General features: G+C 38.0%; 1 protein-coding gene across 2 annotated transcripts in view; it reads right to left on the minus strand.

The window, feature by feature from the left end:
• Window positions 1–593: 593 nt before the first annotated feature.
• fam168b (family with sequence similarity 168 member B) overlaps window positions 594–25,493 on the minus strand; it is a 31,303-nt gene continuing 6,403 nt past the window's right edge. Inside the window, exons 2-7 of one of the 2 annotated variants that reach the window (XM_080185435.1) lie at window positions 21,517–21,601; window positions 20,660–20,740; window positions 17,548–17,690; window positions 11,616–11,793; window positions 8,589–8,720; window positions 594–5,854 (exon numbers count right to left, since the gene is read on the minus strand). In XM_080185435.1, the coding sequence (XP_080041561.1) occupies window positions 8,608–8,720; window positions 11,616–11,793; window positions 17,548–17,690; window positions 20,660–20,740; window positions 21,517–21,586 (585 nt within the window). In that variant the 5' untranslated portion in view covers window positions 21,587–21,601 and the 3' untranslated portion in view covers window positions 594–5,854; window positions 8,589–8,607. Of the gene's footprint in view, window positions 5,855–8,588; window positions 8,721–11,615; window positions 11,794–17,547; window positions 17,691–20,659; window positions 20,744–21,516; window positions 21,602–25,493 lie in introns of both variants that reach the window. The other variant, XM_080185434.1, reaches the window with a different exon arrangement.

Raw genomic sequence — 25,493 nt, forward strand, 5'->3', positions numbered from 1 at the left:
ACTGAATTGATTTGTTCACAGATTCCAATATCATATTATATGAAGTGCACAAATAACTTGCTTATACTTCTTGTCCATATCAGTAAGACCAAGAAGTTGATTTATCCTTGGCATCTATATCTGTACTCCAATTCTTTTCCCGCAACTAGTGATGCATTAAGGCAGACTTTTGTCTGTTTCCATAGCTAGTTATTTCTGGAACAGGCCACTAGTATGTTGCCAGACGCTTAAAGCTTGAGGATCGCCACTCCCTAACAAGCATGGCTGACCAGAGTTTCTCCTACTCTTTGTGCCAGTCACTAGTATCTAGGAAAGATTTGCAGCTTGACACTCAACTGTTTAGCCATGTTATGAACGCACCTTCCTTAGCCATCAAGTGGTGGGGTGGGGCTTGAACATGGAGCTTCTGGCTCAAAGGCAGGGACACTACCCCCATTGTGCCACAAGACCTCCTCTGTACCAGTATAATGTAGATTAATCATTTTGATCTAATGACTTGTAATGAGTTATGTTGTCCTCAAACCGCAAATGCCATTTAATGGACAGTACATCAATAATGTAAAAAAGCATAAATAAGTTCACAAGACACGATAAGCAACACAAGTCAATCTTTATTGAAAACTTAAGTATTAATACATAACAATTCTTGTTACAATAAACATGCCTTGAAGTTTCTTTTTAAATCTGAGCTCATCTACTTGTCAGATTGCTTTTAAAAAAATAACAATGTATGAATTTACACATAATTGAACTGGCTCAGAAAGGAATTGTTAGAATTTGGGTTTATGTTATCCAATGTAAAACGGTGCTTCAAAACTGATTTCCGGAAGACGACACTGACTGAGACTAAATATGTACCAAAATAATATTTTTATTAAGCATAGTGTTCAAAAGTCAAATTTTTTTAAAAAAGTGTGCCTCTAACAAAAATGTACATAACTCTCAATGGGTGATTCTGCTGTGCCTATGTGTTGCATATGCTCATTTTACTTTGAACGGAAAAGCTGTCATACAGCACTACACTGCACACCAACAAACACAATCTACTCATCCTGTACGATTCTGCAATTCAAAATCCCATTTTTTTATTAAACAGGGAAATAGTTCAGATCACATCCACCTAGACTATTGCCAAGCAGCTGACTGAATACATGGACTCACACTGGGTCTGATGAGAATATAAATCGGAGGAGGGGTGGTAGCTGAGGATTCTGAAAACAGATGGGTAGCTCTTTTATGTTGTGTGTCTTAATGATTCTTCAATTCAAATTAGGTTTTGTTGTTTGCTTTCCAATAAATGCTCAATGTAAAAGAGGGAGGGAGAAGCAGCAGAACCTTTTACACCCCTATAAAAATTGGAAAAAACAGCATTTCATTGCTTGGCAGGGATCCAATATTTGCAAGGTTAGTCAACCCAGTTGTTAACTGCTTTAAAAGAACATGCAAACAATGTATAAAGAGACACTTGCCCCATAGATCCATGTTAATCATACAGCTCTTTTTTTTGCCCCAACCCAATATTCTAAAATAGTTAACTTTAAATTACTTCTGTCGAACACTGAATTGCATTGAAAGAATGCACGCAATTTGAGTGAGAGAAGTGTTGAGGTGTTAAGTTAAATAGAAAGTATATTTCAATCATGAACCATGGTGAAATATACAAACTTTAGCTCAACACAAGGTTGTCATTCTCAATAAGTCCCTGAGCATATGGCATATGTTGCCCCTGAAGAGGCTTGGAAATATTCTCAAGCAACTAGCAAATTTGCATGAGGCTATAGCTTTCTACAAGTCAGTAAATTTTCTCCTCCAAACAGAACTTTTGAAAGACAGAACAAATAGAATTAGTATGCCAAGCTTGCATGTTCCTTCAAAAATGCAACATGAGCCCAGACTGCATGTCTCCCATTGCAAAGTGCAGAAAATTGGATGGCCACTTGTGAATTTCAAACCTGGGCACCCACAAGTTTCTGGATGCTAACAGACTGAAATTTTGGATTCTCTTCCACCCAGTTTAACAAACAAAACTGTAATCGTCTCAAGAAATGCAAAAAGTAACCAGCGTGAACACTAAGTGGCTAAAGCACCAAAAGAGTGATTCATCTTAATTTGTGCAACAAAGCATAATTTGGTCTACCAAGTCTTTTTTTAAATACAAAAACCTACTAAATTTCAAACGCAACATAAATGAGTGCATGTACAGCAGTGTAACATGAAGAAACTCCCAGATTTAAACAGTGCTTTATATTAAACATTGCCCATGGCAGGTTTCCACGGTTGATTTTTCTTTATCTCAGTACCCATTATTTTCTCCTTAAGACATACATTAAAGAAAAGGAATTGTGCAAGCTGGCCAAAATGCTGTTTCAGCAGCTTTGCACTGGTAATTTAGCCTTCACTATTTGGATCAACTACTAATTTCTGTAATGCAATATTACTACAGAAGTACTGATTCCAAGTGATGCTATAGGGGCTGCATATTTGAAAAACCACACTGATTAATAAAATTTCCATGCTGCACTCAGTTACACAGTCCACACTGATGCCAATATTGAAACTATTTCAGCATACATCACAGCATAACAGGTGAGCTGAAGCAGGGAGAAGAATGTAAAAAGATGACATTTAAAAAGGGAAACAAACAAAACATTAGTCCAGTGTACAGTGTTGATTATAGGTTATTCACTTTAGGTTCAATCTTCATTTTATACCAAGTCCTGACTTGTGACTTGTAAATTTTTAAAGAAACTATCAACAAATACACTTTCCTTTAAACTTTCTTTTGTAGTCATGCTTATAACTTCTGTTAAAATTGCAACCTGTCTTTTTTTGGGAATCTTTTAGAATGTCAATGTAGTCTGTCACAGTGTATGTTTAAAGCTTGAAAAACCATATTACAGTGAAGCATCCAAAATTTTCCAAGCCCTGTAATGCCAAGTCAGAAAACAAGCCCCTCTGACGCAACATTAGACAGAATTTTCCTTTGAAAATGAGTGAAGAGTTCACAACCTAACCCAGTCCAAATTGAAGCGGAATCAGAAGATTATGAACACATTCAATTTTAAAACTCCTTTCTTGCTCATGCTATTTTAATACAGGGTTTGCAAAGGACAACCTCAGAAGTACCAGTCAAAACAGGCATGGTTATTCTGAAAGGAACTACTCCCTAGGACTGCAGGACACCAGTGTCTGCGAAAGCTTTTGCAAAACCACTGCATTGGACACACAAATTGCAGTTAGTGCAATCTGATATATTAAAACTTGAGTTTATATTCAGTAAACAACCCAGTAAATTTCAGACTGCTCAATTTTTAAAATTAAATGTCTTTATCATTACTATTCCCAGCAGTAACGCTGCTGGCTATCTGAAAATAGGTCAATAATTGGTCATGGGAATATTTTAAAATGAAGTTAACATACATGCTAAATCCATTATAAAAGTTCAATATAGAAAAATGGAATAGGAAAGATACGAATTCTAAAAGTTGTGTGCTTGTTCCCCTCAAATATTTCTTTGCTAGCTACTATCAAAAAACAATTCTACTTCATTAAACTAATTCCTCTACATTAAATTAAGCTGTTCAATGGTTTCCACAACTATTTTCCTCAATTTGTGCTAATTCAGGTAAAATTTGATAAAAGAGTCTAGAAAAATCATAACTTAAGAATTTGGATCCTCTTGCATCATGTACAGTGCCAGCAGCAATCCAAAATAGTCCCTGCATTACTCATATAAGCACAGCCAAGAAGATAGCTGAATGCTCGCAGCTGAACTGTCAGACAATCCTAATCCACAGATACACCAAGTTTCACCACAGATTAGGGGTAATTTCTGAAATGAACTTTCACGATAGTTGAAGGATATGATTATCAATCTCTAAGTGGGACTGGAACTCAAGATGGGCAGTGTCTTATTCCCTTTTATCAACGTGTTTCCTATTGCAAAAGAATGAACACCCAAAATATTGAAACTGTTGTGCAGTGTCTAGGGGCCACAAAATATAGAAAAACTAAAGAGATTCCTAACCAAAATAACCTGGTCATTATAAACATAAATGCTTGCCAGTTTGTCCACTTGACTTTTTAGATCCGCATTATTGGTTTACTTTTACAGCAATGAACAATTAAAAAAAAGAATGCAAGTGGAACTCGTGCTTTTTACATTGGATACCATAATTCAAGCTTTTCAAATTGTTTTCCCTGTAATTCCTAATCCAATATAGTGAGGTTTGGATTTTAGCCAAGCCATCTGGCTAAGGCAATTAGCCCAAATAGGAAAAGCTGAAAGATAAGTCGATTTACACTATTCACTAATATCTTCCAACAGCAAGCTCAAGAAGGGAATTATCTGGGGTCTGGGAACCAAGGACAGATATTGCTCAGTGGATTGCAGGTAGAGATTGGGGAGAAAGCTTCTAACATATGCTGAATAAAGCAGGTCTGCCTTTTCTCCCATTTAGCGATCAAAGGTTATTTGACTAGCAATCCATTGCACAGTTGAAATGTGACTGCTGTAGAAACCAGCAAGCCCTATGAAAATCCAATGAAAATTATGGGATTATGTAATGGACAGATTCCCTAAAGCAATATTAAGAAATTTACCTCCTTTGGTTTCATACTACAGTTAGAATATTCAGAAGCATTAGTCATAAATGCCTTCAAAAATGTTATTCAACCTTGCTTGACCAATGAAGTCATCCTATGTAATACACAACCTGGAACAAATCAAATGAGACAGTGATGAAAATTATATGCAGACTTTAAAAACAATGTCACCTATATTACATGTGTCCACTACTGGGCAGCAACCAATCACTCATCCAATGCTCAAAACAATGAGGAATTCTGTGAGGAATAGACAAATTTGAAAAGAAAAAATATATTTTATACTATTATCCAAAACAATAATCAGTGATTTGGACTCTACAGAAACCCATGGAAAATTCTGAGATATGGAAAAAAGTGTATATATAATGGTTATCAAACTAAAAGCCTACAAACCATCAAATGTCATGATTTTAAGTCAGAGGCATTCATAACATGTTACTGCAATATTAAATCAAAGAATATAAAAATACCTCTATTTTCCCCAACTACTGGCTGTTCCAAATTCATTTTAAAAAATGTCTGCACATTTCCTCCATTCACCTCACTTTAATGTCTACTGTTGCCTTTTTCTCTATTACACGCTAATGCAGTTTAAAATGAAAAAAAGGACTGTCATGTCAATGCTTGCAGGTTTCATTTTATGCCTACCTTAACACCACCACCAGGTGCTGTGCTGTAAATGCATCTGCTACCAAGAATGTAAATGAATAATCTGGCTAAAGAAACATAACTGTTCCCGTTAAAAAACATCAAGTCCGACAGATCAGCCAGAAGTTTTGTTTTTCTGGCCAGTTATAGAAATTCACTTGCACAACTCTTTTTTTAAACATTACATACAATAAGACTCTGCATTATTGAAATTAAGTTGCAAAATATTTTTTGAACCTCGGTTCCTTTGGATTTTGCATATGATGGTTTGCATTAGTCACTGCAGGTAGATTTGAGCAAGCATTTTGTAACATGCATTGAACTAGATATGAATTCCAAATATGCTTATACTCCCTTTTGTGTAATCTATAAAATTGCAAGACAGTCCACAAAACAGGTTTTGTCATAAGACTTGAGCACTGCCGAGTTCCAAGATGCAAGATATGCAGCCACGATAATCTTCCGAGTTTTTTTTTGGTAGTGTTTGGCAAGTGTTGAGAGCATTGATGTACTGGAAGGAAGGATCCTGGTTGGAGGCATGTGGGAATCAGCACCAAGTGTTAAGACTTGTTTGATTGCATATCTCCCACCTTTCAACCTGTGAAAAAGAGTATTTTAAATACTTAATTCTTAATTTTATTAATGTCCGAGTCAAATTGAAACAACCATTGTATATAGAAGCAGTCTTTCATTAAGTATAAAATCATAAGATGTAAATTTAAGTACTTATTGAAAAAAATTCAGAGTTCCATTTCTATGAAATACTTAATTTCCAGTATGGGTGACTCTTGTCAAAATTCTATGCAAGACCATTTGAGAAAACATGGATTTATCTTTCCACATTATTCTTCCAAATGCTATAAGATTAAAGTCATCAGGGTGCATTAATATAACTTGGAAACTGAACTTTTCACTTTTCACTAACAAGCTCAAGACCAAACCATAGGGATTCAATAGTTACCCAAGGTGCTCATTAATCATTACAAGTATCTTAAGTGTTGAAAGTGTCAACCAGTGCAGCTACACTTTTGTCAGAAGGCTGTGTCAGCAAATACAAAGCAGTGTTACTTGCAATAAAATGTATTTGCTGGATACATAAATCTCTCTTTCATTGGCATTTCTTTTCTACATTAACTGGTCTCTTCCATTCAAAAATAAGGCTTCTAAAATTGATGTACAGTCAAAGTTTAATTGAGCAACAAACAACTGAGCTATACAGGTTAACAGAAACCAGGTTAAATGGCTGTCACAAAGCATGGTAAATTATAATTGCATAATCCATTTAGATAAACCTGAGGTTTTCCTTTGCATATATTATCTTGAACTGGGACTGTGCTTAAGAAAGGTTCAGAAAGTGCTCATCATGTACTCTGCTGAACAACAGGAAAATGGTTCTTGAAGCTTGGATTTACTTCAGCTATTGCCTCTAAACAGTGAGGTCCAAGTCTTTGAGAAGAGGAGAATATCCTGTATGCACATTTCCCACTTCACACACCCTTCTTTTATGTTGCTACCCTGTGTATCAAATTTATACTGGGAAAAATTTTAAGTCCACAGTTATACTGGCAAGTGCTGATGTAAACTTGTCTTCCTGCGGTTGTAAACTCGTACTGGTGCTGCTTTAGTTTTGTGCCTCCCACAGATTATGCCCAAAAGAAATTTTAATACTTTAACTTTTGCCAAAAATGTCAAAATCTACTGTTAACTAAATAATGAAAAACCCAAATGTTATAAAAATAAAGACAGAGCTTAGAAATTGTCTGAATGCCAAAAGGGTCCCGAATGCTTTTGTAGTGTTGGGCAGCGTGATTCTTCAGTATTGAACCTTTGACAGGATTTGCCACTGAACTCATCAGAATATGCCACAGTGGGGATAATGGCAATCCAGTAGTGCCAAATTGAGATTGTTCACAGTCAATTGTGATGTTGTTCATATCAGCAGTAGTGTAGTACTCTTCCAATTTTTATTCTGGTTTATAAATTCATGTTTGACTGGTGGGCCACATCATATGAAGTTACTACAAATCTGATAGGTTATTTATGTTGTTCTCTAAAGCTGTGTGAATGCAATTTCTGGGTGTAATATGGGCAGCGCATGTAGCCGCACGTACCTGAGGTAACTTAACACTTCTAAACTGTAATCACTTCCAGATGTTGGTGGAGACATTTTATTTCAAAACACATGTCCTGCATTTTGCAGAGGAATTATATTAAAAACTAAATACAACCTCTGAAGGGAGTAATTATTTCAAAGCTCATTTCTCAGACATCGCTGCACCTAACTTCAGAGCAGCTGTACATTCCTTCAGTCATCTTAACTCTGAATAGATTAATATTCCAAATGAATGACCGACAATGTTAAGGAATCAAGGATCAAGTGCATAGACATAAATGTCAGTGCTATTAAAAGTTAAATTTCATTCAACTGAACACATTCCAATCAGTATGTGCAAAAGTCAATTTTTTTGTACTAGCTAAATAAATCAACAAAACCTGATAAAAAGCCAACTATGCTCAAGGGTAAGTGATCTTGAAGCAATAAACTCACATCTGATAGGTGAATTGAATCCAAAGGGCACTATTTAAGTGGCAGCTGTAACAAAGTGTGCTAATCCAGCAAATTGGTCATCAGTGTTTTTATGGAGGATAGAGCCAAGAAAATTCTATTCACATTTTAAGAAAGGTCCTTGGGGGACCAGAAAGACCCAGAAAATATTGGTGTAGCTGGCACGTCAGTGACCTGAATCCCTCATGCCCCTATATTCTGCAAAATCCATGTCATAGTTATGCTGTACTGTAAGTTATTGATGGACCATTACTATTCATGTGCTTTCAGCAATTTCCAGTTCGCAGAATGCAAGGCTTAAAAATGGGTGACTGGAAGTTATTAGTGTGTCCTTTCCAATGATCCCCTACCCTCTAACCATTTTATCTGGTGACTATATTTAGTTGAGATTACCTGTGTGCAACAACCCTCGTCATCAACTAGCATACAAGGTCAACTGAGCCACAGGTAGCAAGTGTTCATTCCCATTTTAACAGAGTGAGCTTAAAACCTACCAAAAACAGCCAAACCAACAGCTGAACTGAATCTCTTGCGAATTCAACGTCCAGGTACAATGACAAACCCAGAAGTGTAGAATTTCAGGTATAATGTATTTTCAAGCAGCGTAAATCTGTCTGAATTAACTTCTCGAAGTTGAAGTTCAGCTGAACTTAAACCCAAGTCTGATTTGATATCTAATATAACCTATGCATTAGATTTCTTAATCAGCTGCTGTTGCTCAAACTCTAAAAGATGACTACTTTACAATTAAGGAAGGTAGACTTACATTTCCTGTGACTGGGTGATCACCACTGCGAGGGTACATAGTTGTAGGTAGGTGTTCCTGGAGTCCTATAAGCAGGCAAGGAAACAGGATGTGGAGCTACTGGAGTTGGGGAATGAGTCGTCAACAAAGTACCTGCAAGAAAATAATTTTCTAAATGAAATTCAATCTCAATGCCAGATCCAGTTAAAGCACCGGAAATGCTCAAAAGGTATGACTTATAAAAAAGCTTAATCAGAAAAACTGAAGTGCTGGAAAAATTCAAGAAAATAAATATAATTAAGATAAAATTAATACTTATTTGTAAACATTTTTCTTCCTTCCACAAACTTGTAACACATATTCTGACATTGCTGAGCGTTGAAGATAAATAAGTCTTAGATTTAAGTCAATATTGCTTTTTAAATGGACCAACTGAGACCTATGGCCTAAAAAAATTAAATGATTTGATGGAAATGTATTTATCACTCAAAATTGTATGGCTTTTTTTTAAAGTAAACAATTCTCTAACTATCCTTGACAACAATTTTTCAAATAGACAGGAAATCATACTGGTTCAGCTTCAAGAAACAAGTTGTCACATGCAAGGAAGTCTGACATATCAGATTATAAACACTCCTGACATGGGCCAGAGGCCCAGTTCAAGCAGTCCATATATAATCATATGATGGATTCCAATTACAACGGCAGATCAACAACTCACATTATATAAAATGTTTAACATGGCAAAATGTCCCAAAGTGCTTTACATGAGGGTTACAAATAAAATTTGATGCTGAACTACAAAGGGAGATACAAGGACAGATGATCAAATGTTTGGTCAAATATGCCTATTTTAAGGCTCACCTTAAAGAAGAGGTAGCGAGGTTGTAGCTAAAGCAGTTCAAAGCACAGCCACAAAAAAGTGTAACTATGCTCAAATTTAAAATGCAAAAGTGAAGCGCACAAAGTCTCAGAGGGCTGCAGAAGCTTAAGAGATACGGAGGAGCAAGGCCATGGAGGGATTTGAAGAAGAAAATAGAGGCATTTCCAGAACCAACATAAGTCAATAAGTTTTGTGAACGGAATGGAGCGAGTTTGAGTATGAACAGCAGAAAAATGGATACAGTAAGTTTATGTAGAGTGGATGATAGCCAGGAAAGTGTTTAAATAGACAAATCTGGAGCTATCCAGATCATGGATGAGAATTGCAGCAGATGAGGTAAAATGGTGAAGGGAAGGCAATGTCATAGAAGTGGAAGTAAGTCAATTTTGGTGATGGCACAGCAATGTGGTCCTATCAGAGTGCGTGAAGGGGTCAAAGGGGTGGTAATGAGGTTGAGCTGAGTGCTTCAGTGTACATGTGGAAACTGCATTTGTATTTACAGGTGACGTGGGCAACATATTGTTGAGAAATAGGAAAACGTCAAGGATAGATTCTTGGGATGACTCCAGGAGCAACAATACACCAGCGGGAGCAGAAACCATTACAGCTGATTGATAACACCACTATAGTTGCTCGGATCTCAAACAATGATGACATCGATTCAAGGAAAGGGAGAGAGAATCTGGTGAAATGGTGCAATGACAATAATGTCTCCCTCAATGTCAGTAAAACGAAGGAGGTAGTCATCAACTTAAGGAAACATAGTGGAGGACTTGCCCCTGTTTACATCAGTAGTGATGAAATGAAAATGTTGAGAGCTTCAAGTTTCTACCTGAGCCTTCCACGCTGATGTTATAGTTAAGAAAGCCCACCAATGCCTTTACTTTCTCAGAAGGCCAAGGCAATTTGACACATCTGCTACAACTCTCACCAATTTTTGCAGATGCACCATGAAAAGCATTCTTTCTGGGTGTACCACAGTTTGGTATGGCTCCTGCTCTGATCAAGACTGCAAGAAACTACAAAAGGTTGTGACCATAGCCTAGTTATTCACACAAACCAGCCTCCCATCTATTAACTCCATCTACACTTCCCACTGCCTCTGAAAAACAGCCAGCATAAACAAGGAACCAACTCACCCTGAACATACTGTCTTCCAACTTCATCCATCGAAAAAAAGATACAAAAGTCTGAGTCATGTACCAACCAACCCAAGAGAAGCCTTTTCCCTGCTCCCATCAGACTTTTGAATGGATCTAGCATCTATTAAGCTGATCATTCTCTTCACCCTATTTGTATCTGCAACACTAAATTCTGTATCCTCTCCTTTCCTTCTCCCTTATGTACTCTATGAATGGTATGCTTTGTTTGCATAGCGTGCAAGAAATACTTTTCACTCTATCCTAATACATCTGGCAATAAAATCAAATCAAATCAGTAGCAACTGGGCAGATCCAAATTAGGTAAAGTCAGTTCTACCCAGCTGGGCAAGAGGAGCAGCACTGAATGAAAAGATATGGTTACAGCCAATTTGAGTTGCATGAGGAGGGATTGTTTACTGAGATCAGTCACATAGGATATCATTTGTGACTCTGACAACAACCATTTCAGTATTGTGGTGGGAGCTAAAATATGACTGGAGGGACTTAACAGCTGTGGGAAAGATGGGTGTGGAACTGACAGTCAACAATGCTTAATTTGTAATTGATCCTCATGCAATTTTACAAGTTGTAAATGGAAGAGCTGACAATGTTAATGCACCGTTTGGGTAGAAATTCAACCTTCCGACTCCGAGTTAAGCATTACATGATTGATACAATCACACGTGTGCACAAGCGCATGATGATTAGATAAATAGATGACTCTAAGATTATAGTTCATTCAGCCTCTGATTTACAACTTCTAGCCTCCCACACTGCAGGTCATGATATCTTGAATGCATTCAATGATTTGATTTTTTAGAAAATGTACTTTTCGCTGGATAACTTGAGATATCCAACATTTTTTATGTCTGGCTCTTATTTAACCTTTTAACATATACATCTCCAGGCTGTTCCATCTGTAGCACATTGTACAAAACATATGGTTGACTGCCAAATCCAAAACGCAGGCATTGAGAGAATTAAAAGCCAAGGTACAAGAGTTGAGCTTATGCTGATACTCACCTGCAGACATTGCCATAGTGGTCCCAGCTACCATTCCCATGGCAACACCATTTGCTCTGGGTGAAGGAATTGGTTGTGGGTACATGGCAGCAGGCATTCCATTCGGCTGAACAACTGTGGTGTGATGAATTACATGAGGCGGTGCTGCATACAGTGGCTGTGTGTAGTAAGTGCCTTGCTGTTACAGGGAGAGAAATAAAATAAACAAATTAATGCAATTGGTGGAATCCATGACATATTAAAAACTTTAAATTGCATCCCAAAGCACATAATTCTCTCTCAAATATCTTGCTGCAGCAAACATATAGATAAAATACTACATTGGAGACTGGGCAAAACAAGCATGAAAAGTCAGAGACAACAACCTGTTTCCTAGTCACATGCTAAACTATGATATTCTAATACAGCTACTTCAACCAGAAAAAAAATCTGTATTCTGGAACACATGGGTGCTTTTGACGCTTTGAGTCTTAAACCGGCTGGGATGGGTGTGCGCGTGCGCTATGTGCAAACCACATCTTAATATTGCTTCTTCTTCAGCAATAGGAAGGAACTGAGATCAGTCATTTCCTAACATGTTCCATTCTCCTCAGAACAATTTGCAATGGCAAATTCAGTAGCTACAATTTTAAAACCTGTTTCATTAAACATACTTTCTAAATGTGACCTGTCATTGTAAAGTTGGAATGTCAGGATTTAAATGGCTTAAAGCTCCTAATGATTTGAAGATTCAGCATTCTTCAGTCCATTACAGGTCTAGGGATTATTACAATTCCCTGGTTCAGAATGATAACTGCCCTTGGTCGTAGTAAGGTAATTAACTGTGAGCTATTTAATTTGATTTCCTGTCCTTTTATGTTCATCATCCTTTTAGGTCCATGAACAGCAGCATGAATTCCTGACCTTGGCAGGTATCACAGAGTGAATGTACTTGCTCTATTATCCCTAATCAGGATGTTTGTATGGAAAGAGATGTGCCTTTCTTTACCCTTTGAATGTGTATTCTAAATTATTTAGCAGCAAGCTTTCATGAGTTTAAAATAAGGTTATTTACTTCCACATTCACCCCAAATGAACACAATGCCACACACTCAGTCTCACACGTGCACATGCTCACAAAGATTAGGTAACAACTTTTTTAAGATTACAGTTAATTCAGCCTCTGATTTACAACTTCTAGTATTCCACGTTTCGGGTCACGGTATCTTGAACGTATTCAATGATTTAAAGTTGACGTGAAGGTCTTATAAAGCAAAGGATTCACGGCAAACTATAAAGCTTCTTGTAATCAAATATCTAGGAGGTTGGTTCTCAGGTGAACTTTGGAAGGGGGACAGATCAAGTACTTTGGCTGCTTGGTGATTTGCAGCAAGTTTCAGAGCCTGCTTTAAATAACAGGCTTTAAATAAGTTTTTTTGCCTCGGTCTTCACGGAGGAGGACACAAATAGTTTGCCGGATCTTAAAGATAGAAGGATGGTAGGAGTTAAGGGCCTGAATGCAATTACTGTCAGTAGAGTGGTAGTGCTTGATAGACTAATGGGACTGAAAGTGGTCAAGTCCCCAGGACCGGATGGAATGCATCCCAGGGTTCTGAAAGAAATGGCAGAGGTGATAGTGGATGCCTTAGTAATTATTTACCAAAATTTGCTGGATTCCAGGCAAGTGCCAGAAGATTGAAAAACAGCTAATGTTATGCTGCTGTTTAAAAAAGGTAGCAGACAAAAGGCAGGGAATTATAGGCCTGTTAGTTTAACGTCTGTAGTTGGAAAAATGCTTGAATCCGTCATCAAAGAAGAAATAACGAGACACAAAGAATGGTTTGATAGAGCAGACGCAGCACGGATTCGTTAAGGGGAAGTCGTGTTTGACGAATTTATTGGATTTCTATGAGGATGTGACTAGTGCGGTAGACAGAGGGGAACCGGTGGATGTGGTGTTTTTAGATTTCCAAGAGGCGTTTGATATGATGCCTCTTAAAAGGTTCCTACAGAAGGTTAGGGTGCATGGAGTTGGGGGTATGGTGTTAGCGTGGATAGAGGATTGGCTGTCTAATAGGAAGCAGAGAGTTGGTATCAATGGGTGCTATTCTGATTGGCGGTTAGTGGCTAGTGGAGTGCCGCAGGTATCGGTGCTGGGGCCTCAGCTATTTACCATTTATATAGACAATCTGGAGGAGGGGGCTGAGTGTAGGGTGATGAAATTTGCTGACGACATGAAGATGAGTGGAAAAGCAAATTGCATGGAGGGTGTGGAAAGTCTGCAGAGGGATCTGGATAGGCTGAGCGAGTGGGCGAGGACCTGGCAGATGGAGTATAGAGTTGGCAAGTGTGAGGTTATCCACTTTGGCAGAAATAATAGTTGGAGGGATTATTATTTAAAAGGCGAAAAGCTGCAGCATGCTATGGTGCAGAGGGACCTGGGGATCCTTGTGCATGAGTCGCAAAAACCCAGTCTGCAGGTGCAGCAGGTGATCAAGAGGGCAAATGGAATGTTGGCCTTTATAGCGAGGGGGTTAGAATATAAAAGTAGGGAAGTCTTGCTGCAACTGTACAGGGCATTGGTGAGGCCGCAGCTGGAGTACTGTGTGCAGTTTTGGTCGCTGCACTTGCGCAAGGATATTTTGGCCTTGGAGGGAGTGCAGATGAGGTTCACTAGGCTGATACCGGAGATGAGGGGGTTGGACTATGAAGAGATACTAAATAGATTGGGTCTGTACTCGGAGTTTAGAAGGATGAGGGGGTATCTTATAGAGACGTACAAGATAATGAAGGGGATGGACAGCGTAGAGGTAGAGAGATTCTTCCCGCTTAGAAAGGATAGCAGGACTCGAGGGCACAGCCTCAAGATAAGGGGGGGGGGGGGGGGGGCGCAGTTTAGATCAGAGTTGAGGAGGAACTTCTTCACTCAAAGGGTGGTGAATCTCTGGAATTCTCTGCCCGTTGAAGTGGTGGAGGCTACCTCGCTAAATATATTTAAGTCACGGGTAGATAGGTTTTTGATAGACAAGGGAATTAAGGGTTATGGGGAGAGAGCGGGAAAGTGGAACTGATCCACTTCAGATCAGCCATGATCTTATTGAATGGCGGGGCAGGCTCGAAGGGCTAGATGGCCTACTCCTGCTCCTATTTCTTATGTTCTTATGCTTCTTAAACCGTCTGGCAACTAATTGCTCTTAGAAAGCAAAAATGGCACATACTTTCTCTGCAACTGTCATCTTATTGGTGCCTGCTCAGTTCTCTGCTAGGTCTTGGGACAACAGGGATCTCAGTATCAGAAGTCAGTTTTGGTATAATGATGAACAGCCACAGTTCACCCAGAATGGCTCAAAGGTAAATGATCACTGATATACAATGGGAGTTGCATGGTGAGCTTTCACACTTAACAGATCGATAACTGGTCTCATCAGGTTCCATTTTCTGAAAACGGATCTGGAGAGAATCAATGGACTCCTAGATTGTGTTTTGAGCAAGGTTTGAATAATGGCAGGTCATTCACTTATTTGTCTTATGTCCATTACATCTACGGTTAAGCGACTTGGAATTTTCTGGAAGCTTGATAAGTCTGTGTTGACGAGCAAAATTCACCTGACCCACTGGCAGTCATCTTAACAATTCATCAGTGTCTATTTAAAATAAATGACAGTTCCAAAATCACCCATGAGCCCAGTCCACGTGTGAAGTTGTGTATATGACATTCCTTTGCCTACACCACTATAGAGGTAGCTCATTGTGCAAGCAAATCCAAAATATTTTTGTCAACTCTTATAGTTCCCTACTGTTCAGCAGAGAATTTACGAATCAGGGCAGAAACACTGCCAATTTTCAAATACATGGGCTACATAGCCAACAACGTCAATTATGATCCTGTACAGCAACTTAAGTTGAGCTGCAGATAATGCCTGGTCTTTTATCCACCCACCAAAGTTTATGCAACAAATATTTCATTCACTTTGTTTTCAATGCTAGTAGATTGAACCTATTCAAGAATTCTAATAACTTGGTACGACCCAAAATAGAAATACCCAAAGACTTAGCTTAAATCATTTGTTGGAATTCATGCCAGCTTAAAACCACATTAGTAAATTGCTGAATTCTTGATGCAGAAGTTAAAAATCTTGATAAATAGGGGACGTACTAGAAATTGAGAGTCTGAAACTGCTAACATCTCTACATCCCAGCCATGAACTATAACGATGATGTCAGGCAACACACAACCAGCCATCACGTTTATGAAATAAATATATTCCTCAGCTTCCAAAAGTCAAATCATGTGGTCCATTCTCAGGTCTACCCTGAAGCATTTTAAAATAAGATACCAGCTAATCAGCTAACTTCCTGATTAGCGATTGTTTAATGGGAATTCAAGACCTTGTGTGTAATGCAATAACACCATTACAGTCAACGATTCTCAGTCTTCAATAATAAATCTGTCTGATGATTTATTTCCCCAAACTATACTGATATACAAAAGGTAGACAGATTTTAGAGACTAATATTTAAGAAGCATCTTGTGCAAACTTGGATCATGCAGTGGAACTAAATTCACAAATTAAGTGTTCAGGATTTCTAAAATGCTTCTAGATTGCACACACCAAGGGACCAAAGAAAAGCTTAAGAACAGTAATCAAGGCAGCCTTGATAACCCACTGGAAATCTGTACAGTTGAATTCGTCCTATTTTTGAGCCGGAATTCAGATTTCGGTGGGTGTTTTTCAGAATGGAGATCTGTAGCTAGTGGTATTTCTGCAGGGATCAGTGCATGGACCTCTGTTCTTTGTAGTGTACGTAAATGATTTGGGGGAAAATGTGGGTGGACTGATTAGTAAGTTTGCAGATGACACAAAGATTGAAGGAGTTGCTGGAAGTGCCGGAGATTGCCAAAGGATACAACAGGATATAAATTGGAGACATGAGCACAGAATGGCAGATGGAGTTTAATCCGGACAAACGCGAGGTGATGCATTTTGGAGAATCAAATTTAGGTGCGAATTATACTGTAAAGGAAAGAACCCTTAGGAACATTAACATTGAGGAATCTGGATACGCAGGTCCACAGTTCCATAAAAGCTGCAACACAGGTGGCCAAGCTGATTAAGGCAGCACATGGCATGCTTTTCTTTAAAGGTTGGGGCATTGAATACGAGAGTTGGGAAATCATGTTGCAGCTATATAAAACCTTGGTTAGGCTGCATTTAGAATACTGCGTACAGTTCTGATCACCACACCAGAAGGACGTGGAAGCTTTGAAGAAAATGGTTCACCAGAATGTTGCATGGTCTCAAGGATGTTGAATATGAGGAGAGGTTGAAAAATTATGATTGTTTTCACTGGAAAGATGGAGGCTGAGGGGAAACCTGATAGAGAGGTACAAAATTAAGAGTCATAGACAAGATGGATAGTCAGAGGCTTTTTCTCAGGGTGAAAGTGTCAACTTCAAGTGGGCACAGATTTAAGGTAGGAGGGTGTGGAGTTTAAGGGAGATAAATAGGGAAATTTTTTTCACAGAGTGTGGTGCGTGCCTGGAATGTGTTGCTAGAGGTGGTGGTGGAAACAGGCACATTATCAACATTTAAGCGGCATACGGATGGACACATGAATAGGGAAGGAATAAAGGGAGATGGACTAAGTAATGGCAGAAGGGTAAAAGGGTTTTTTTTTTAAAGTTAGTTACGATATCATGTTTGGCACCAGCTTGGAGGGCCAAAGGGCCTGTTCCTGTGCTGTACTTTGTATAACTATAAGTCAAGTGTATCTGCATTGCAGCAACTGATAAACAGTTTACATGAACCAATGTGAATATCATAGCAAAATGATTGCTCCATTCTTTAACAGAGATGTTAGTTATGTTTGACTGAATGACAAAGCCCAAGTACTTGACTTTGAAAGTCATGAAATTTCCAATAGATTTGTTAAGCAAATAGTCTATCCTGACCTGTGCATAAGGGTTCTGCTGTGGATAGGCACTTCGAACCGGGTATACAGCTGTCTGGTATGGGTTTGGAGAAGAGGAGTAAGGTGGCACCGCTCCACTGGTTGGAGAACATGACACTTTATAAGGTGTGCCTGGTGTATAACCTGAAACAAAACATAATTCAGTAATGTTAAAACAATTACCAACCAGGGGTTCATAATTCACTAAGAAGCAAAGCTTGTGGCAGAAAGAGAAACATGGAAACATTTACAATATAATAGGCCTTGATCTGGTCCATTTTGTCTGTGCCAGCCCATTAGAGTATCAAGCCCAATTCAACTTTCCAGCCCTTGGTTCATAGCCCTGTAGATTACAGCAATTTATGTGCACATATACATTTTTTTTAAAGATAAAATTAGGATCTGCTTTCCATTCAGCCGATGTGCTCGAGACCCCCACTACCTCTGTGGAAAAAGAAATCTGAATTCCCCTCTTACCCTTCTACCAATTATTTTACTTTTATGCCACCTAGTTATTGACCTCTCCTTTAAGGGAAATAGGTCCTTCCTATCCACTCCAGGCTCATTTAATTCTATATACCTCAACTAAATTTCTCCTCAGCCTCCTCCAAAGAAATCAACTCCAGCTATACAATCATATCTCATAACTAAGTTACTCCATTTCTCACAACATCCTCATAAATCTCCTTTGTAACCTCACCAGTGTAATCACATCATTTCTGCAATGTTGTGACCAGAATGGTATGCAGTTATCTAACTGCAATCTAGTGTTTTATATAGTTCTAGCATAACTAACCCTCTCTTATATTCTATGCCTCAGCTAATAAAGGCAAGTGTGCCTTATTAATCACTTTATCTACTTGTCTTGTTACCCTCACTGATCTGTGGACAGACATTCACTTCAAGGTCCATCTGTTAATCTACACTTTTCAGCCTCCCCCAAACACCTTAACTCTCAAGTCTCCAAAATGAATTCCATTTACCAATTTTCTGTCTGCCTGACAGGAAATTCTTCCCACAGTCTACAGCTTTCTTCCTCACTACCAATCAGCAACTAACTTTCATATCTACTGAAAGCTTATTAACATGTTGCTAGCATTTTGGTCTAAAAATTGATATAAATCACAAAAACCTAGGGACCCAGTACTGAGCCTTGCAGAATCTTACAACAAACAGCCTACCAGTCATAACAACAACTAACCATAATCCACTGCTTTCTCTAAGTGAGCCAATTTTGGATCCAACCTTCTATTTGTCAATGGATTCTAAAGGTTCTTACTTTTCTGATCAGATTGCCAACTGGGATGCTTGTCAAAATTCTTGCTAAAATCCAGGCACCCATACACTACCCTATTTGATCTTCCTTGCCACCTTAAAAAGTTCAGTCAAGTGAGGCAAACACGATCTTCCCTTGACAAATGCACAACAGTCACTGAATAATCCTCGTCTTTCTAAATTATGTTTTATACTGTCTCTCAATTCTTTTCCAATTGTCCTAGCACTGAGGTTAGGCTGACTGGTCTATAATGACTTAATTAATCCCGTTCTCTTTTAAAACAACAGTAAAGTTAACAGCGTCCAACATCATGCCTGAGAGAATTGGAAAATTATGCTGACGTTCTCTTGCATCTTTTAGAAACTTTGGAATACAATTCAACTAGGCCAGTGATAAATCCACTTTCAAAGACAGTGAACACCTTAGTATTTCTTTTTTTCACTATGTTCAACTCATCCCATATTTCACACTCCTCCTCAACCACTTCTGCATCATTCCTGCTTTTGTGAAGACATGAAGACTTGACAGCGATTCTCCAACTTCCCTCTTCCAAAGCAAACAATATAGTGCTTTAGGCCGTAAGTCTGCAGGCTGACTGATAAGTGGCTGTACGTAATTGATTTGCACACAAATGTTGGCACCTCATTTCATCCGTCCAAATGAACAATGGGATGAGGAAATACCTAGTATCTCTTAATGAAACTTATGTTTTAATTCCATAAAACTACAGATGTTTTACCCTTAATACTTAAGTTATGTTAATATCTGCATTCTCCAATTCTTTTTACTACTCAGGATCTCTGCTACCTCACCATATTTACCAATTCAGAAGTGTTAAATAAATCCAAATTACTGGAATTATAGAAATGTTCAGCCCAGAAATTCGTAACTGATTCAAATGTTTCTCCTTCCAGAGTACACAGCCTCCCAAAATAAGACAGTAAAATCAAATGCCTATTCTCAAATGGATGTGGGATTTATATGAACTTCACAAGGTGGTGCTGTTGGTTAGCACTTTAACTTGCAGAACCAAAAATTGAACTGGGTTGGAAGTCCATTACCTATTGCAAAATTTCTTCAGTAAGTTAGCTAGAAGCGCTCTCGACCCAGTTTCTACACAGCAATGGTTACAGTTACCAATTATCCAAGTCATCACAAGGATGTAAGAAATGAAAATCCTTGAAGAGTGTTAACGTGGCTCATCGATTGCGCTCTTGTTTGAGTCAGTAGCTTGCAGAATCAACTTCAGCACATAATTAATATTTAAATTTAGCAAGTAGGAAGAAAGTGGCATATCTATTTGAAGAGAAGCAGCGGGTTCTGCCAGTAATCTGGCTAACATCACCGGCCCAACCACAATTGTCAAAAATCAAATTTACTGACCATCACATATTGTGAGATATGCCTATGTAAAATGGCTGTTACTTTTGCCCACAACAGTTAATATGCTGTAAATAATTCTGATTTTGGAATGTTTTGGGTGTAAGCTTTTAATCTCACTCATGAGGTAGAAGTCTTCTACATTTGGGGCTAAGCTACCTGTCAAAGCAGAACAAACTCAGCTCTAATATTGCTCAACTAAATTGGTACATCAACCCTCAAATAATGCGGCCTTTATTGATTTACAGATACGTGATCATTCACTCATTACTTTTTACCTTTAAAGATTAAATCTACATAATTGCAGAATATTTCAAATTACTCAGTTCCAGTTGGTACTAAGATATTAAGGAAATAATTGTCTATCTTGTAAATCAATTAGAGTTGTAATGTTAAACAGACACTTTTGCTATGCGAGATCACTTATGTACAAGGTAATCATTAACAAGTGTGATACCTGTAGGGAAGGCTGGGTTTGTACCAGCATACATAGTAGGAGAAAAGGCAGGAGCAGCTGCTGCATAACCCACCGGAAAACCTGCTTTGTTTAAAAGAGATCAAATTTAAAATTAGTCAAAAGAATTAGACTGATTACCACAGAAGCAACAGTTATGCACAAGTACATTACACAAAAATTGATTTCCCATGAAACTAAAATTTAAATACTATTCGGTATAAATCTAGACTATGCTGCTTACTACATTCCAAGGATTTCACAATCACTGTCTATTGACAGAGGGAACAAAGGTTCAAAAATGAGTATCAGTTTCCCTTTATATACAATTCAACGATCATCAATTAATATCCTTGTCTTCACGTACATTTCTTCAAACTCAAAGAACAATACAGCACAGGAACAGGCCCTGCACTGATCATGTGTTCCTAACTAGACCACCCATTTGAACCCCTCTATTCCCAAGTGCTGAAGACAGGGTGGACTCAAAGTGAGATTGGAGGAAATAACTCCACTTACAGTGTAAAAGTGACTTGAATGTGAACCATGAACACGACTATGAAAGATTAAAGTCACAGCAATGAAACGTGACTTGGTAATAGCCTGTTTTTAAATCCAATCCCAATGACAGTAGCGACACTACATTATCCAGGATACACGAATTTGGTGTTCCTGCAGTCAGGCTGCTTTAATTTATCCAGTGTAGTTCCTGAGATAAAAGTCATGAGCACTCAATACTTCATTTAATCTTCTCCATTAATCTCCCCCACCGCACCGCCCCCCCCCCCCCCCCCCCCAACAATAATCAACTATATTTCTTATTAACCAAACATATTTGAAACATTAATTCATCAACTTACCTGGGTATCCAATTCCTTTTGGATTTGCGTATGGAACCCCTGAGGCGGCTGAACTGTATACTGGGTTCATGGTGTTTCTCAGGAGCTGTGCAACGAAAAAAATATGTTCAGCATCTTTCTGTTCCTACTGTAAAAATTCAAACAATGAAATATCCATTTCTATAAAATAATGCAACAAATTTGTGGTCAAAACTAAACCAGAGTAGAAAAAAAGTCTCTTGTTCCTCCTGAAACTGTTTCCTATAAGTTGTTCCTCTAAAAGCAAAGCATAAGAGAATTTGAATCAATTTCAGATGAGCAACAATGGCAAAACAAAATGGTTGACCCTGTAAATATAGTATTTAGCATTGTGGCAGTACCATGTAACATGGGAAAAGCTGAAAGAGAAAGAAACCCAGGAGACTAATAACATTATCAGCAGAGCCCTTATATGGTGAGATTTGAAAGCCACTAGCTTCAATTCCATATGCAACAGATAAATCAGCAACTTCACCATAAATATTTTGGTTTAAATCAAGTAGAAGGGTTAAAAACTTCTACACAAAATTTGTGCTAACAAAAAGCCAATTTCTTAAGGTATATAACTCTGCCAATAGTTAAAGCACTTCTATGTTGGACCAATGGTTACCATATATAATTAGTCATAGCCTTTCATCAAGTCTCAAATAAAAGTGAAATCAAATTTCAATATTGTAATAATAATTATTGATTGTGAGGGTCAACTCCATGCAAATTTCTAAATCCCTGTGAATTACTGCACAATCAGTAAATTCAAAAATTTAGAAGTACATGTAACTGTGCTATATTCAAGGCAGACAGTGATCAGCTAAGGTGTATAGAGAAAACAACACCAGACTTGATGAAGCACATTTGCAGGTTGCGGTGGAAATAGTGCTCATTTCTTTTAATAAGATGGATAATAGCAAAAACAAGTTTTTGATATTTGTTTTTGACATTTTAAGTCCAGACTTTCAAATCAAAAACTACACTATCAGCAGTAAACTTGGAGGAAGAGGCATTAAAAATGAAGCATACCATATGTCAAATTTTCTTGCAATAACACTGAGCAGCACAAATTATTTTCCCATTATAAACAAGTGAATTTTCAACACTATTTTGCAAGATGGCAAAATTCTGTTACAGTACAATCGAAATCTCTATTCCATGTACCTCTGTCATTTTTACATTTAAAACCACAGACTAGTGTCAGTCAATTGCAGTTTCGAGCAAATAAGATATAACTGTTTATTTTCTGATTTTTTTAAAGGAGGACTGGTTTTGGGAAAACAAGGAAGGAGTTAGAATGATTACTGACTGGAAAATTCGCACTGTGGGACACCAGTTTACATGTGTGATCTTCCCCCTGAACCATGAGATCTCCAGCTGCCTTTTAACATTTACCTCAGAATGTGATCTGATAGCAGATGTGTTCCTTCCAGCATTACTGGGCTATCAGGAACACTGACACTAATTGACTCTTCCCCTTGCTAGCTAAGAGACACGAGATTAATTAAGTCCTTGCTGTAATCCTGGTGACCAAAGTCAACTGTTTCGTCAAAAATAGATGGTATCTAAAAAAATCTTTCCTGCTGTACATTCTTGTAGTGCACCACCCAATAACACACCTTACATTATAATGATTGAAAATGCACCACCATTTGTGAATAGAATTTACACAGAGCAAATGCTAAACTGCCATAATATTGCTGTTTTGTCAAAACAAAGGCAAAGGGTTTGAATTCTGATGTGAAGCGAGAGACAGCCCTTGACATCAAGGCAGTATTTGACAGTGATATCAAGGAACCAGAGCAAAATTGAAATCAATGGAGGCTGACCTCTTCACTGGTCATGCCTCGTGAAAAAAAAGGTAGTAGTGATTGTTGGAGGACAGTTACCCGAGCCCCTTAGACTTCATAGAAGCTCCTCAGGGTATTGTCCTAGGTCCAATCTGCTTTAGCTGCTTCAATGAATCAATAAAGTCAGAAGAGGGACTGCTAAGTGATGAGTCCCATCGGCAACTCAACAGACCATGCCCACATGCAGCAAGTCCCAGCCATCCAAACTTGGGCCACTAAGTGGGAGGTAACACTAATATGACACAAGCGCCATGCAATTTCCAATAGTGTGTTTAACCACCTCCCCTTGACATTCAATGGCTTAACCATCAACAAATTCTCTGCCATCACCATCATGGAAGTTAGTGCTGAACAAAAACTTAATTGAACCAATCACATCAGCTCAGTAGCTAAAGGATCAGGTCAAAGGCTAGGAAATATGTGGCAGTAATTCATTTCCAAACTCCCCAGAGACCATCCATCATCTACAAGGCAAAAGTCAGGAGCGAAATGGGATACTCTTTGCTTTCCTGGATGAACGTAGTTGCAACACCGAAGATCTGGACACGACCCTGGATAAATCAAATCACTCATCAGCACCCTATTCACTTTTGACATTCATTCCCACAACTGCCAGTATACAGTGGTAGTTGTACCCCCTACAAGATGCCCTGCAGCATCTTGCCAAGCTTTCTTTGACATCACTTCCTAAATCTGTAATCTCTTATCAACACGAAGAAGAGCCTGCAGTTACCCACACTCTTGTGCTTTCACATACGTGAACAGTAAACTAAACTTAGACGTTATTGCATTCTCTCTTACACCAAGCCCGTTTAACATTTTACTATTTCTTTTGTGCTACCTCTGAATTCTCTGTGCATTTTATTTGCCCTCCAGTGTATAAACCTACACACAAAATTCAATGGAAAGCTTCATGAATTATGATGTGTCAATATTCAACAAAAATTAAAATCTAACCCATGATCTACATTACAATGGCTTTTTTATACAAGTGACATTTATTCCCATTGCTGTACTGTGTCAGTGAACTATAACTCAAAACTGTGCTCTTGGGCAATCAACTGTCTGATCAGAATGACTAGTTGAAGAAGATTTATAAACGCCATTTCCAATCATTTTGGAAAAATAAATCAGAAGGAATCTTGGAGCAATCATTTCAGCACATGATCAAAAATCACTTCATTGACTTAAATGAATTTACAAGTAGGTTCTCAGTGAATACAGAAATTTAATATGAGTTAGTGAAGTTTTGTACATTATTGAGTACATTTTTAAATTAATACATACCAGTGTTTGTACGCATAAGTGCAAGAAATATCAAATTGTGAAACTAGCCTAGTTTACCTAAAAAAAAATGCATTTTAATGCAATCGCAATACATTTTTCTACATCGATAATTCTCCCCCAATTTTTTTTCTTCCTTCGGGGGTAAGGAACCAAAAGTGTAATATTTAATGACTTCTAAGCCTCTACCATAACCCCTCTCCATATTGTCATGAGTTGTCCCATGTTCAGTTTGTTGCTTCAAGCACTACCTCCTCCTCGTCATGGTTTTTGCTCCCTGGAAACCCAGCTCACTTTTGACTACTACCTCCAATGGATGTGTATTAAAACAATTGACAATTAAATTATTTTGAGTATTTTCAGTAATTCAGAATTTTATTTTCATATCATTTAATTAAAAAGCTTCAGTATGTAATAATAAACTACCTTAGGCAACCCTCATTTGGTCTATTTAAAAATATGACCAGAGGAGAGTGGGATTGGTTTTGAATTGTCCCATACCCATTCTTACCAGAGCAATTCAACTGATAACTCCCTTATACCAGAAGCTTCAAAGTTCCAATTCAGTTTAAATTCATCTGATACAGTTAAGTCTAATCTCAGAAATTCTGCATTTCAACCATAAGCCAGAAATTCACTAAACTGAAGTTCTCCAAAATATTATCCTAACAGCATCTGAGAAGAACTACCAAGTTAAAAGTTCGGTGCAACAGGATTCAGTATTCTGCTCATTCCTGGGATTTTTAAGTTTAGAAGTTTATTTATTAATGCTACAGGTAGGATTATATTAATACTGCAATGAAGTTAGTGAAAATCCCCTAGACCCCACATTTCGAT

Source organism: Carcharhinus amblyrhynchos, chromosome 3 (assembly GCF_965287045.1).
Source record: "Carcharhinus amblyrhynchos chromosome 3, sCarAmb.v2.hapA, whole genome shotgun sequence".
NCBI lineage: Eukaryota > Metazoa > Chordata > Chondrichthyes > Carcharhiniformes > Carcharhinidae > Carcharhinus > Carcharhinus amblyrhynchos.